Source organism: Annulohypoxylon truncatum (assembly GCF_022578515.1).
Source record: "Annulohypoxylon truncatum strain CBS 140777 unplaced genomic scaffold F4807scaffold_11, whole genome shotgun sequence".
NCBI classification, from domain to species: domain Eukaryota; kingdom Fungi; phylum Ascomycota; class Sordariomycetes; order Xylariales; family Hypoxylaceae; genus Annulohypoxylon; species Annulohypoxylon truncatum.
In genome coordinates, this window is record NW_025953797.1 from 294,234 (window position 1) to 309,851 (window position 15,618).

The 15,618-nt window shown below is 47.5% G+C and overlaps 5 protein-coding genes across 5 annotated transcripts; 3 read left to right on the forward strand and 2 right to left on the reverse strand.

Annotated features, from left to right (window-relative positions):
* The first annotated feature begins 351 nt into the window (after window positions 1-351).
* F4807DRAFT_420769 (FMN-linked oxidoreductase) lies at window positions 352-2,754 on the forward strand. Its single transcript, XM_047997522.1, has 8 exons — window positions 352-655; window positions 722-858; window positions 920-960; window positions 1,045-1,295; window positions 1,358-1,510; window positions 1,571-1,592; window positions 1,729-2,262; window positions 2,343-2,754. The coding sequence occupies exons 1-8, from the start codon at window positions 563-565 to the stop codon at window positions 2,390-2,392; spliced, it is 1,281 nt and encodes a 426-aa protein (XP_047855416.1). The 5' UTR covers window positions 352-562; the 3' UTR covers window positions 2,393-2,754.
* Window positions 2,755-2,875: 121 nt separating this feature from the next.
* F4807DRAFT_466765 (uncharacterized protein) lies at window positions 2,876-4,533 on the reverse strand (the record flags this gene model as incomplete). The annotated part of the gene is made up of 1 exon (XM_048002421.1): window positions 2,876-4,533. The coding sequence occupies one exon, from the start codon at window positions 4,531-4,533 to the stop codon at window positions 2,944-2,946; it is 1,590 nt and encodes a 529-aa protein (XP_047855417.1). The 3' UTR covers window positions 2,876-2,943.
* Window positions 4,534-6,638: 2,105 nt separating this feature from the next.
* F4807DRAFT_420783 (FabD/lysophospholipase-like protein) lies at window positions 6,639-9,588 on the forward strand. Its single transcript, XM_047997523.1, has one exon. It carries the CDS (start codon window positions 6,827-6,829, stop codon window positions 9,356-9,358), a length of 2,532 nt encoding a protein of 843 aa, XP_047855418.1. The 5' UTR covers window positions 6,639-6,826; the 3' UTR covers window positions 9,359-9,588.
* On the reverse strand, window positions 9,584-11,399 carry F4807DRAFT_420784 (54S ribosomal protein L3). Its single transcript, XM_047997524.1, has one exon. It carries the CDS (start codon window positions 11,287-11,289, stop codon window positions 9,976-9,978), a length of 1,314 nt encoding a protein of 437 aa, XP_047855419.1. The 5' UTR covers window positions 11,290-11,399; the 3' UTR covers window positions 9,584-9,975.
* A 310-nt stretch (window positions 11,400-11,709) lies between these two features.
* Window positions 11,710-12,148, forward strand: F4807DRAFT_459127 (uncharacterized protein; the record flags this gene model as incomplete). The annotated part of the gene is made up of 4 exons (XM_048001308.1): window positions 11,710-11,716; window positions 11,762-11,781; window positions 11,855-12,027; window positions 12,085-12,148. The coding sequence occupies 4 exons, from the start codon at window positions 11,710-11,712 to the stop codon at window positions 12,146-12,148; spliced, it is 264 nt and encodes an 87-aa protein (XP_047855420.1).
* Window positions 12,149-15,618: the final 3,470 nt, after the last annotated feature.

A 15,618-nucleotide genomic window follows, 5' to 3' on the forward strand; every position in this document is an offset into this window, starting at 1 on the left:
GGTTAGATAGCCGTAGCGTTGCCAACCCATAAAAGCATGTCATCTTTTGTGGAATATCGTAGTATCGCCAATTCTCAGTTGAGGATATCTACATCAACGGCATCGTATTATGCACTATGATGTATGCTAAGAAGCTGTTTCTTCGAATATCATGTTGACTTCTCGTGAAATGACTCCTAAGTAAGTTTAGCAGATTTCCTTGAACCTAGTATTTGGGGGAGAATATGCAATGCTCAAGTCATGTCACAAGAGGGGCTCATGTAAGGGTATTACTAAGGGACAGTCTGTTTAAAGTTACAACGATTAACGCTCGACGCATGGTCATTGGATTATAGACATTTGCCAAGGTCTCCAGAAATTCGATTTGGTATTGTGTGTGACGCGAAAGGCGGGAAAATATTCAAAGGCTGTTAGTCCAAAGGTACTCTGTCAGAAACACCTAGGTAGGCGTAAAGGTATATATTCCAAGCGTGGATTAATCAATTCTAGTCTCTGCTTTCGGTTTTGACTACCCAAACATATCATTCATCAAAGGAATCCCCTCGTCCTCTCATCTGAAGTCATGGCTAAAGTAGTAGTTCAAGCTGATCAAGCTCCCGTAGCCGGCGAACCTTGTTCGACGGAGCAAAACTTGATAAACTATGGCGCCCCGAATGTAAGGCTCTAGTAGCAGGGAATATCAAAATAATATCCTAGAGACATTCGCTCATAAATATAACAGGTTCCATTCTACACGCCTATCCAAGATCCTCCTGCGGGAACCACCTGGGATGTTCAACCGGAAGGCTCCCTATTCTCTCCCCTGAAGATCAATGAGATGGTGCTTCATAACCGAATTATCGTCTCACCTATGTGCCAGTGAGAAGCATCTTCCTATTTCTATTATCACAAGGCTGGGAGATTTGACTGTCTTCTCTAGATATTCCGCGAAAGACGGGTATATGACCATGTGGCACCATGGTAAATTACTCCAACTTACTCCCCTCTTACCCCTTTTTGAGCATCTATTCAGATGGAACCATGGTTGACATTTTATGGTCTCAGTCCACCTTGGGAGTTTCGCGGCTCGAGGGCCAGGCTTAATCCTAAGTGAGGCTACTGCTGTTGCTCCCGAAGGGCGGATCTCGCCGCAGGACCTCGGCCTGTGGGAGGACGGGCAGATAGAGCCGCTGAAGAAGATCATCGACTTCGCGCACAGCCAAGGCGTGAAGTTCGGCGTGCAACTGGCCCACGCCGGGCGTAAAGCAAGCACGGTGGCCCCGTGGGTCGACCGCAAAGCCGCGGCTCGTGAACAAGTAAGTAGAGGGTCGTGTTTCTATGATGCTTGGTCCTTCATTCGAGTTAATGCGTGATACAGTCCGAAGGATGGCCAGATGATGTTATTGCCCCGTCTCCTGAAGCTTATAGCGCGCAAACTCTCGTTCCCAGAGAGGCAACTAAAGAGGACATCGAAAAGTTCAAAAAGGATTGGGTTGCCGCGATTCGGCGTGCGTTGAAAGCTGGTGTGGACGTGAGTTACTTATCTCCTACTCAGCGAGTGAATTATCATAAATGCTAATATGTAGAATAGACTATTGAAGTCCACGGAGCCCGTACGTATATATCAAGTCCAAGATTCAAGACTCCTCTTGATCATTGCCTCTTTTATACGATTGAGAATATGCTTCATGATGGACTTAACTCTCAAAAGGGGTCCAGAAAAGATAACCACTAACACCAAGCCCACAGATGGATACCTCCTAAACGAGTTCCTCTCGCCCTCCTCCAACAAGCGCACCGACGAGTACGGCGGCTCCTTCGAGAACCGCATCCGGCTGTACCTCGAAGCCGTGGACCTTCTCAAGGCCGAAGTGCCCAGCGGCTTCCCCATCCTCGCCCGCGTCCCGGCAACCGACTACCTGGAGCACGACCCGAGCCTTCCGCAGTGGACCCTCGACGACGCCGTCGCGCTCTGCAAGGTCCTCGCGGCGCGCGGCGTGCACTTCCTCGACGTGACGGGCGGCGGCACCGACGCGCGGCAGAAGATCAGCGCGCGGCCCGGGTACCAGGTGCCGTACGCGGAAGCGATCAGGAAAGCCGTCGCCGGAACCGGGACGCTGGTCGGGACCGTAGGCGAGATCACGTCCGGCAAGCAGGCGCAGGCGATCCTGGACGCGAAGAGCGCGGACGCTATCATCGTCGGCCGCGCGTTCTTGAAGGACCCGGACCTGGTGTGGCACTGGGCGGACGAGCTGGAGTTGGATATCCATGTGCCGAGCCAATGTGAGTTTACCACTTCTTTTATATGCAATGTTTGCGAAGCCGATCTAGGGCTGTTGCTGATAAGTATTTGTGCCGCACAGATGGTTGGGGGTTCGGTATGACGAGGACTCACAGACATAGGAGGAATTAGGGGGCTTCCGCCGATGGTTGATCAGATGGACCACCTTTCTCGAGCTTCCTACATACCTTGAATGTCTAGGTATATATATTGGTTAGATGATGGTATTGAATATACAGTGGTACTTATATCTTGCCCAACACCAATTTACCCCCAATGATTTTGTCCTTGACCTTCCTTTAGCCCCTGAATAGGCTCCCAGAGCATCCCTTCCACGAACATTGTATTCTACTGTGCTTACTTATATCATTCCTACAATCTTTACAGATCTTAATAGATATGAATTATTGAAGATCACAATTTAAATCATCATGGATTCGCCCTCAAGATACAATGTTACGATTAGGTCGGCCTACAGTACTATCTTATGCTAACTCCGACTAACTCCGGCTGAGAAAGCCTGTACCTAATACCCCTTTTCATCCATCGACGTCCCTCATAGAGAATAACCACCCGCCAATGGGTACATACTTAACCCAATAGGTTGCTCAAGGGCTTCAATCAATTCCAATTATCTCATATACACTGCATAGTGCACCCATCCTCTTATTCCATCTCAATTACTAGGCTGGGCAAGACTGTATTCTCCTGTGGCCGAGACTCGATATTTCCTGTTCGGTTCCCTGGACGGGTAGCTGGATGCTTTTTTTCTTTTGGAGTGAACGTACAAGTCGGCGCCTTTTCCCATCCTGACTCTTGGCCTTCTTTTCGAATTTCTTCCAATGGACCCTCTTCGGCTTCGGCTTAGCTTTGTGGGCGCCTTTGCTCTTCTTCGCTCGCTGTAACTTCTGAGGTTTCAACTTTCTCTTGCTCAATGCCTTCGGCGATGATGCCTCTATCCTGACGACGCTACCGAAGCGCACTTTAGTTCGGAGGCACACCTTCTTGATCCATTTTCTGAACTTGAACTTATGGATTCGTTGGACCAAGTTATTCGAAGAGTCACTGGAACCCCGGAAGTGTAACCCTGGTAAATTCTGATTCTCGAAATGGGCTGCTGTTATGGCAAGACGATCCCGTAAGGGAGGCTTTTGTGATATAGATGCAGGCATAGTGTTGCACTTGACCCATTGAATCTTAGTAGGGCGCGTCTCATGTGTTTCCGTGCTCTGGCGCAGACGGTCCAAAGAGCCCGTATTGCTTGGTCGGAATGGAAATTCTTCCTCAGACGAATCGGGACGAAAAGATGATTCTAGCTCAATAAAGCTCCCATAAACAGCTGATGTACTTGAGAATTGGCCATCTAAAAGATGTATCCCATTCATCTGGGTAAAGGGGCCCTGGACCTCCTGGGTTGGTAGGCTAGTGGGATCTCCATCGTGGCAGGTTTCGGATAAGTTATCTCCTTGTCCTCTTGAGGAACCAATTGTTGTGATATCTGAAAGAGGAGGCTTGCTGGTATAATCCCTACTAGTTGTCCTCGTTTCTGTATCGGAAATCCCGCCGACTGCAGCCAGTTCTTCCATGAGACATTGTCCACCTCTATCGCTAGGAACCGAAATCTCGTTTGTCGAGAAAGTGGATCTGCTCAAGCTCTCCTCTGATGGATACATTCCGTAGGGAGTCATTTCAGACATGAAACTTTCAGACCAAGTATTCAACTGTGGTGAGACCGAATGTTCGGGCGGAGAGCGGAGACCTTCTGATGGATAGGATGACGAAGCGCTACGTACACTCGTTATGGTTGTTGGAGGTTTAATAGCCCCCATTGTATTTGTCCTTGAAGCCCGTGCATGTGGTCCACATTCGTCTAACAATATGGCCGGATGAGATCGTTTGGTAACTTCATCTTGTTTGGTGAAAAGACCAGCAACTCGGTCTCTGGAGGCTGAGTAGATGGGTGTGTCGGATTGGTGAAGCCCTGAGTCATGTTTTGCATCTTTAAGTCTAGGAGGCGATGGTATGTTTTCGATGCGGGTTGAAAGAGGTAACAATTCCTTCGTATTATTCTCGTCGTCAGGAATTATGGGATTTTGACGATTCTCGTCCCTGTCGAAAAGACTTGCGAAAGCGGAGGAGAGATTCGCTCTGCGACGAGTGCCAGGATTACCGATATGAATTGTTGGGAATTTTCGGCGTTGACTTGAGCTGCTGTCTTGTGATTTCTCTCGATTGAAGGCCCTGCTGGGCAAAGACCACCTATTGAGAGACATGGAAATAGGAGAATATAAGTGTACTTAGCTAAAATCTTTAGCAATACACCTTAGACGGGTTACATTAGTTCAACGTATGCTGTTATTACTTTGCAAGTTTCGAGGAATAAGCAATGGGTTGAGAACAGATGAATAGGGGAGTAATTTGAAGAAAGGGGTTCCTATTTATCTTGCCTCAAGAACACATTAAGTAGGTAGGTATGTTTAGATGGTTAAGTTGTGCTTACCCTCCTGATGTGAAGTATTATTAGGAAACTACAGTATTATGGAATTGTATCAAAACCTCTACTAAGAAGATGACTACCTAGGTAGGTACCTACCATCTAGTATGTATGCCCCTTCTAACTTTGGGATCCTGTCTATAGACAGGGGAAGGAACGTTCAACCTGGATACGCACATTATTGAGCCATATATCATATTTGTATGTACTATTCAAGTGTGATATCTGATAGGCCGTATAGATCGTTGTACATGCTGTGTTGAACGACCTTTGGTAAAAGGGGTAGGTGGCTTGTAAACCTATAACTCAGGTGGGTTATAGTATTGCTCATCACATACCAATTATGTGTTATTACATCACAAAATACCTTAGTTATGCAGTCTCTTAAGATATGCTTGTTGTTATGTGGTTCGATTGGCCGTGAAAGTGTGACGCTTCTATCGTTAACAGGTTCGGCGTCGGCGTCTCTTTTAAATAGTGAAAATGCGTGTGATCGCGACACATAACCTCGATAACTTCACTACTTCTAACAGCCCATGATTGAGCCCCCAATTTATAAATCACAAAACTCCAAACCTATCCTCCTAGCTAAGCTTCTTGTTTCTCTTCTACAACCACAATTTGCGAAGTGTATATCAGAAGTCATCAGTGCGTTCCATGCCCTCACTCTCGATACTTAAAGCTAACATCGAAGTGCCTAAACAATTTAAAAATCCAAAGAAGCGTTCCAACGGGGACAAAGGGCCAGAGCCACCTTCGAAACACCTAAAAACCAATCCGATGCACATACCTACACATAGCTACGGCAAGGTTGATTGGCCTCCTTGCCGTGAATGCGCATTGCGGGTCTGCGACAATTATGGTGCACGATGTTACTGTGCCGGTAAGTCCTTTATATCCTTTGTAAGTGTTTTATTCTAAGTACCTAGTAGGTGCAGAAGGCAGAAGTATATGCGAGTACTGCGAGTATGAGGATCTACGCTGCGAACCTCTTGATATGAACACGGAAACAGTTTCTGCTATTCGTCGTTTGGTCTGGGCGGTTGAAGAACACGCCATTTTTGAGAGTTATGATACTTAGATTGAATGGATTCTTGCTTCGAACAAGGTACGCCAAATTGTTGGAGCATCCAGGAGTAATAAAAGGCTAGTCGAGCCTGTTCAGTCAGGTTGCGCCGTTGGTTCAGAAAGAGCTGATGTGCTTGACGTCCTCAAAGCACTAGCTACATCAATAGTAAGCTGGTGTATATGCTTGTGCTAACTCATCCATAGAGCTAACTGCGTTATAGGGGAACATCACTGCTAATATGAAGGACATTGCTACCGCGGTAGAGAAGATCGCCTCTGCTATTGGAGAGGACGATTAATTATGGTGGTCCAGAAATGAATCGCGATACGGCTAGGAGGAGTGCTACACGGTCGGAAGAAGCAGTAGAGATATCATTTCTCCCTCTCCTTTCATGCTGTTGCTTTTGCGACCCATTATCTACGACGAAGTTCTTGTTGCAATCTTGCAGAATTTTCGGTGTGTGGCTCATACTATATGTATTTGGCATGTTTGTTTGAATGGGGAGGGAGATTTAGTGCACTCGTGCCACCTCCAGGTCTATTCAAGGCATCCACTGTGCTGCAAATATAACGAATTTGAGGGGCAAAACGCCCTGTAGTAATACAAGATTAGTGGACTTGGCGAATCTACAGGTTACCAAATACCTACTATTTGCATAAAATGATTTGGTGGAATGGCGGATCTTACGGCTATCGCCTAAGGCACTATAAATACTGAGGTAAAATATGCCTAAGTGCATATAAGAACTCGAAATGTGCTTGCAGATACGCGTATATGTAGGTATGAATATGGTTTTGATAAAATGATGTCACGATATCGTACCATATCAACAGGCAGGTACCAACGAGCCTTACGTCGAAATTAAGCACATTGATGCAGCTTTAACTCTCATAAACTTTCACTTGAGACATCCTAATTCGAATCTTGACATTTATTACCAACGGCGAAGTATGTTGCAAATTCCATCTCATCATACTAACGAGGCTCGTACCAGCTTACAGCTATGGGATGCTTCGGAAGATCTCAACAATTAATAGCATCTTGCTATGTGAGACGGTTAAGCAGATTGATCCATGGAACATCTCGATTAACCCTGGTGCCGATCCGTGCTGGTGCATCTAAGATTTCTGGTCGATCATCGTGCTTACAGCAAAACCAATTCCCACGTGGCTTTTTCACCTCGCCCAACCAACAGCAGGGAGAGACAGGTTCTAGTAAAAGACCCCCTACTGTCGTGTCTGTGGCCATTTCAGGTGTTTTAGGCGGCTTGCTTATATACTCGCTATATCCAGGCGATGAACTACGGCGATCCCGCATTGCCAGACAGACCAAGCAAGGTCTGAAGCGTACAGAAGATGACCAGCAACTTCAAGCCGAGGAGACCGCCTGGTCGGCCTTTGCCAGCCGTTTTGAGCGTTTCTCCAACGTCACCGATATTGAGTGGTCAACGCTGTCTGATCGACTCGTTGACATGATCCTTCCTGATTGGTCTAAAACTCTTCCTAATCAAATCCGCAAACTCCAGCGCGAGCTTTCTACGCAGGACGGCTCACTTGCAAACGAGATATGGCGGGAAGCTCACGACCCTTTTATTCATCCCGAAATTCAGTATTCTGCTAAAGTGCGCGTATCAGAGGATCTCTGCGACGAGGAGAAGGAATTCCTGGCTCGCCGGAAGAAAGTCGCCACGGCAGCTTTGGCTAGGTATCTTAGCCTCGATGAGAAGGATATCCATCCTGATGATGTTCCCACTATAGCAGTATGTGGCTCTGGTGGCGGATTACGTGCCTTGGTTGCTGGCACAGGCTCGCTCCTTGCTACCCAGGAAGATGGACTATTCGATTGCATCACGTACACGGCTGGTGTTAGTGGTTCATGCTGGCTTCAAACTCTATACAATTCATCAGTTACAAACCACCAATTTGAAGGTATCGTTGATCACCTAAAAGCTAGGATAGGTGTTCATTTCGCATACCCACCAGCAGCGTTTTCATCGGTGACTACCGCGCCAACCAACAAATTACTCCTCAGTAGTATGGTCGAGAAGCTCAGAGGGGACCCGAAAGCCGACTTTGGACTCGTCGATGTTTACGGGATTTTATTGGCCGCAAGGCTCCTGGTTCCCAAAGGCGAGCTTGGTATTAATGACAAGGATTTTAAACTTTCCAACCAGAGAGAATATATCAAATACGGAGAAAACCCAATGCCAATATATACCGCCGTCCGCCATGAGATCCCTGATATAGCCAACGAATTAGCAAAACCCGGCGTCACTAGCCCAGCGCGAGCGGAGGAGGTTGCAAAGAATGAGGCGTGGTTTCAGTGGTTTGAGTTAACCCCCTACGAATTTTTCTGCGAAGAGTTCAATGCCGGGATTCCGACCTGGGCACTTGGTCGTCGGTTCAACGACGGAGAAGACGTGCCTCCGGAGAGAAATGGCTTTCATTTACCAGAGATTCGTATGCCCATCATGATGGGCCTCTTCGGAAGCGCCTTCTGTGCAACCCTTAGCCATTATTACCGTGAAATTCGACCTCTTGTAAAGAGCCTCACTGGTTTCGCCGCAATCGACGAAATGATATATGGGTACAATACGGACCTAGAAAAAGTTCATCCTATCGACCCGGCTAAAATCCCCAATTTTACATATAACATGGAAGGAAAACTACGATTTACGACACCCACTACGATATATAATAATGAGTATATTCAGTTGATGGATGCTGGAATGTCAAACAATTTACCTCTTTACCCTTTATTTCGATCGGGTCGAGATATTGACATTATCGTAGCATTTGACGCCTCCGCTGACGTCAAGACGGATAATTGGCTGTCCGTAGCAGACGGTTATGCGCGCCAACGCGGCGTTAAGGGGTGGCCAGTGGGTGTTGGTTGGCCCAAGGCAACAGATTCGGCACAGACAATCGAGCAACAACTAGAGTCAGCACAAGCCAAATCGACAGCCGACGCCGAGACGAAAGTACATCAAGCACAGAAAGGGCAAGGAAATGACCCGGCTGAAGCCCGCAGCAGACCGCCAAAGCCGACCACAGAGCCGAGCACGAAGGCTAAACATGATATATCGCACCCTGAAGACTCGGATCTAGGCTACTGCACGATCTGGGTCGGCTCAATCGAGGAGAGGTCGTCAGAGCCGCCCTCGACGCCAAAGGCAAAGGCGCTCACGGACGACACGCTAGCGTGGCAGCTTAAGGAGCCCAACGCCGGCATGACGATCGTATATCTGCCGTTTCTGGCGAACCCGAAAGTCGAGGGCGTCAACCCGGCCGAATCCGACTACATGAGCACATGGAACTTCGTATACACCCCCGAGCAAATCGACAAGGTGGTAGCGCTCGCGCGAGCTAATTACGAGGAAGGTAAGGACCAGGTCCGCCGTTGCGTGAGGGCCGTGTACGAGCGCAAAAAGAAAATGCGCGAAGATCATGAGGCGGCTGTTAAGAAGGAGTTGTATAGGCGGTTGGTTAGGTTAGGTATAGCAGATAAGTTAGGCGAGGGCGACCATTTTAGTTGACATTGCGGTCGTTAAAGGTCCATTGTTGGAAATGGACCGCTCTGGATAAACTCCCTTTGGCAATACCATCACTACATTCCCCTCCCCAGCCAGCTTCTACCTCATACTATATACCTCACCAATGCTCCATGTACATATATACACTAGACTACCAATTAGATAGACGAGTTAAGGCACATGATGACTACTCTAGAAAAGACCAGGGACAATACACTCAAACATGGATCATGCAAGTACTTTTAGATATTTACACTCGGCTGAAGAGTGGTTTTATGGGTGGTGCTGTCCTTGTATGTTTCTACATAGGGCCATCCAGCCTTTTGGACGTTCTTTGAATATGGTACAATGATACAACGTTGGCAGATCCGGCCCCTTGGAATCCGCCCCTCATAACACACCAGTCCCGCCGACAGCCAAGACGTCAAATCATCAATCATCTCTTATTTTGAAGGGATGCCAATAGTCTTGCTTTCATTTTCGGCCGTCTCCCATTTTATCCAATGGGTCGTGCTGGTACGCCTTGCTCTGGCAGAGGAGAGGAGAAATTCTCGTGGTTCTAAACCTCTCACGTTCTGTTCTATTGTAGAGCACCTCGTATAGATCCTTATGATGACGCATCACGATATGACCTCGCCAATGTCGACGTAGGCCGGCTCCCAGTGGGCGGCATCCTCCACGAAAGTGTCGCTAGGTACACCGACTTCGCCGGGGCTGTACAGGTACCACGCCTTTAGTGAGTTAATCGCCGCCGCCGTCCTCGCGGCATCAAGACTAGGTCCGGTGCCCTCACCGAGCTTGTCCCGGCCACTATAGATTCCCACCACGAAGACCGGCGTCCTGCTCAGCCGTCCCGTCTCGCTCAGCAACCTCGCCACGGGGGGGTCGAAGTCTTCTCGAGCGCACAGTCGTGCTAACTCCCTTATCGGTAGCTTGAACTCGAACAGGTTCTCGAGATCGAGTTTCCGGGAGAGGATGTGCGACTGCACGAATATCTTGGCGGTCTCGCGCCCGCAGTACCGGTAGATGGCGCCGATGATGGCGCGCACGAAGTTCGCGTGCGCGTTCTGGGTCGGGTCTTGCACGACCAGGTCTTTGGTATTCCGCTTGTCGCTGACTTCAGGCTTAGCCTCCCCCTCTTCCTGGCCCTGGCCCTGCTCTTGCTCGGCGCCTTCCTTCGGCTTCTTTTCCTTGGCCACCATCTCTCCAAAGGCGTCGTCGTAAACCACTCTACTACTAACACCACGGCGCCACTTGTACTTCAGAAGCTCCTTCGACTCGGCGCGCACGTAACCCCACTTATTCATCATGACCGTCGGCTTGTCGGTCGAAAATTGCAGCACGCCCGGGTCCACTTCCTCGCCGGGCGCGGCGCACGGCTCCACACCCCACGCTCGTGCGACCTGGTGCAGCGCAGGCACGCCGGAGTAGCCCTTCATGGCGGAGAACAGGATCGCCATGGGCAGGCGCGGATACCGCATGATAAGGAACTCTGAAGTGTGGTACTGGAGCAGGGCAGCGCCCAGGAATGCGAGGTTCGCATTGTTGTAATGCGGGTGGGCGTCGGCCGAGGGGTCTATTAGGGTGCGGGCGAGAATCTGGAGGGGGATTTTGGAGGAGAGCGAGAGTCGCGCATGCAGGGCCGCAAGTTTTGCCGAGTATAAGGCTCGTTCGGGTGGTGGCGATGGGAGCGGCGAGTTGCGCGCTTCTTCGGCTGGGTCTGGGTCTGGAGATCCGACATAGTCTATTTCGTCGGTATACAGCTCAGGCGTTGTGGACTGCCACCTCCTTTGGCTTGGGCAGAATAGAGGGGCTTGTAATCTAGATGTGCGGGCCGTTGGACATATTCTGGTAGAGTGGGATGTGGACGCAGGTCTTGCCGGGGTCGAAGAGAGCAATTGACTCGATAATCTGTCCAGCCGTATTCTCTTCATTTTTGATAAACCCAGATCACCTCACCCCAACGCACTGGGCGGGTTGAGACACGACGCGGTTGTGGGGGATTAGGTCAATTGCTGCAGTTGGGTCTCGTGTCTGTCTGCGCTTTCGAAAAAAAGTTTCTGAGAATTGAAGCTACGCCAAAGTGCAAGGGCCATTGATGGTGGTCGTGCACGTGCCACATCGTTAAGTGCCGCCGGATTAACCATTACCCTTATTGGGTCCAATTACATCACTGCAATTAAGTGTGTGCTAATAGATTACTTGCTTGTACCATTGTACCATCAAATCCAGATGTAACTTCGTATCTCTGTAGATCTGTGGCTGAACGTCTGACGTTGAAACTCCAACTTTGAAGCTCTTCATCATTTCAATTCACCTCAATTGACTATTCGTTCACCACACATTCAGACAAGATGGTATGTCGCCTTGAAAAAATTACTAGCATACATAACTAACAATTAATAGGGTGGCGGTCCTCGCGTTTCGTAAGTTGAATCTCCTACCGGCCTTTAAACCTCGACAGAATGATGAACCTGACCTTCTATTAGCTACCCCAAGCACGTCTGGTCTCCGTCCGGTGGTTGGTACACACAGCCGAGCAACTGGAAGGCGAACACAGCTGTCTTTGCAGGCGTCGTCGTCGCCTTAACAGCTGCGCTATGGAAGCTAAGCGCCGAGCGCGAAGTCCGACACAAGATGCCAGAGGAGGGACGATTCTTCCCTAGTCGGTAGTATGTTTGACCATGCATCTTCTCTATCGGAATATTCGAGGCTAATACCTGCTATAGCTGGAGTAAACAAATAAAGGAGCACGAGGCAGCGAAAAAGGCGAACAAACCCGAAGAATCATAGAGCCCATGCTCTAATCAGGTGTACATATCTTGTCGTAAGACAGGGCAATACAAGCTGGAGGCGTTCGGTCAAATTCTCTGATAGAATACCCACAACTTTCAATTCCCCGTTGAGTCGTGAATCCTCCAGGCAGTACTTTCCGGACGACCCGGACTGGAAGGTTTCAGCAACCTTGGGAGTTTCGTAGATCCAGCATTGGCCAATGATGGTATACTCACACACACCAGGAATGATTCGTAATCGGCAAGGCCGATTCGATTGGCCTGCTATCCCGTTGGAGCAGATACCTAGGTAGTTAATCTCCATCACAAATCACTCCGCCGTTTTATAGGTACTCATTTATTCAAGCTTAAAAGTGATTGCGTGGCCCTGGTAAACTATTCAAAGTCCTTCGTCACCTTCAAGGTATACTGAGTTCATCAAGAATTTGCATCACATATTCTCAGGGCGTCATACCTGACTGTGTTTAAATACCATATGCATGAATTATGTGAGTTTTACACCCAAAAGGGGAGTGAGACAGGGTGCGAGATAGACCAGTTTTGGCTCTGAATTGTTATATAATTTCCAGGCTGACGTTACCGCATGTTTCACTTAAAGTGGTGGTTCACAAGATTCCGCGTTCGATGAGAGTTCTTTTGAGAACAATAACTTGTTTTGGATGTCATCTGCTCGTTGTATAAGAAGTTTAAACCCACTACCGGTTCAGAAACGTTTCAAAGTTTAGCCTTTACATATTTTCATTGAGGTATTCTACCTTGATATTTAACGGCATAGGGAGGTTCAGAGTTGTTTTAAAGACGGATCTCGATAGTAAGAGTGGTGTATCAGTTTACATACTGGAACTTTCGGCAGTTGTTACAACGTCGGCATCCACGCTACTATATTCAAATTTCCATTTTATATCATGACTCATCTTATCTTGTAAGTAGGTAGGTATCAAAAGGTGCATTGAGTCTTGAATGTTTTTCACTCCCTCAAGGCTTATTGCACGAGTCAAACGTACTAAACCATACCTACCTCCTACTAACGAACCAACCAATAACCAAAGAATTCGCTATGCGTACTTTCTAGTCCTCTATGCATGTCTCATCTACTAACGCGCTTGAATCTCAAGTTTCTAAACTATTTACGTATGTCAATTATGCTTCATGTAACTACATACACTTTAGCGATTGACAAGACTAAACCACACTAGGCTTTCAAGATCTACCAAGTCTTGAGAAACATCTATATGATATCTATTATAGTAGAGCCACGAGACACTGGTGTGATAGTTTGGAATTTGGTCTTTGCTTCGCAGGCCAGTTAGAAACAAAGTAGGGTCATTAGTCGTTTCTGGAATCGAAGCATGGCAAGGAAGTATCATACGAAGAATTCTGCATCATACACTAGGAGACGAGCTAGGAGAAGGGTCCGTGAAGAAAAGTCAAGACAGACCAGCAGAGGTCATCGCCTAGAATATCACAGTTCCTTCCGGAATATGTAGATAGGCCAAGATGGTGATTGATGTTGTTAGGTGCTATTATGTTTTTACTTACTACGATGTCATAAACACATCGATAAAGCTTTGGGTAGATGACTAAATGAGATCTTGTCAAGTACTGGGCTTATACTCCGAGTCACAGGACAGATGATAATGCTCATAGGAATCTTACCAAAGCATGACTGGTCATTGATAGAACCCAATAATTTAAATGTATTATGTCTAATCGACGTCGATATAAACTTCGGCTGGAATGTTGGATTAGTCTGTAAGATCTGTAACGCGGGGCAAATTAGCCATCGGAGGGCTCATTCATGCTTGCTCCTTAGCTGAGACACGACTGTATCTTTTTGTCTTCCATGTATCATTTCCTAGCGCCGATGGCATTATTTGATACCAGTAAGGCGTAGGTGCCAGCATTCGAGCACATTGTTCACTCGGTTACCGTTGATTATGGGAAAGTTCAAAAGGCGGATATGATAGGAGGTAAATTAGAACCGAATTGATAGGAGTGACTGAGAAACACCCCGATCTTACATATATATTTCATGCATGGCGTCGATATGCATAATGTTAACCACTGCCGTCCGCCGAGGCTAGTAGCCGCCCCGACGGTTGCATTGATGTACCTTTGGCCCTGTCGCTACGCCGAGTAGTTTTATTCGATGAACTCATCCTGGCTGGACGCGAAATCTCAGGGGGGTGATGGTACATATTACAGACCGAGAAGAGATATGTATGCCATACCTCTGTGTGGTAGTATTTGGAAACCGATGTATGGCAGATATTAGTACTGGCTACGCAAAGCTCGCCTTCGTACCCTAACGGGTACTGCGCTTTAACTAGCCAAAGTGCAGGTAATTAGCCAAGTATCTTTACATATATCTTTCTTAAAGATATACAAACAAGGATTCTTGCTAAGACAAGCAGAGTACATGGATTTTATATAGAAACTCCTTATCTTTTAAAGTATTTGGCTAATTACTTACACTTTGGCTAGTTAAAGCGCAGTACCCGTTAGGGTACGAAGGCGAGCTTTGCGTAGCCAGTACTAATAATCTAATTCTGTGAAGCCGTTGACGCGGCAGAACGCCTTCGGCAATGGCTTGCATAAGAGGATCCGGTAACACGACTCTAGCCCGGGGCTATGCTAGTCTTACCCAACGGTAGGGACGACAATCTCGGAGTATCTGTGTGATTAGATCTGCTGTTCCTGTGCTTATGTGATTTTGTTTGCTTCTTAAATTGTGTTATATTGTCTGCCCCTTTTCTCGAAACATTCCGAGGTCAAGAAGCATGCCCGAGATGCCTGCCCGTCCTTCAGTCCATGGCGGTGAACAAATACCTACGTGTCGAAGACACGCCCGGGCATACTACACATAATAAGAAGCAGGTTGACGAACGTGCGCCTCGTGTTTTTTGTCGATTCTGATCAATGTGGGAACCGTAAGAATAAGGCCTGTTAGGGCTGAGATGATGAAACAAACACTAATAAAAACATAAATAAACCAAAAAAAGACCATAAAAAAATTCCAAGAGAAATGGTGGGTCGAAAACACGACGCGTTAGGCCGCCCCTTATTCAATCGAGTAAATGAGGCCATCGTCATTTCGCATCGACGCCTCTCGACAGGGCCAGAGAAGCTATTTTCAGACGTAGCTGGGAATTGGCCGGGATCCCTTGAATGGCGGACCGGGTAAGTGAAGTAGTATGAAAATCATCAGAATCTGAAGCAGTAGGGCATAACAAAGGTGCTTGGCCAATAACCGCGGGAGCGCGGCATATGAGACAGAAGAATTCAAAGAAAAAAAAACCCTCATTCCCTGACTCCCAGGGAAATAAAGTAGAAGTTTCAGCTAATCTGATCGGCAGTTAAATCAGAAACGACGAAGATGAACCCTGATAGGCTCTGGGATTCTGCAAAGTGTTTTCGTTCCTTCGATTTCAGTGACTCGTATGTACATATCCCACACACTGAAGATTT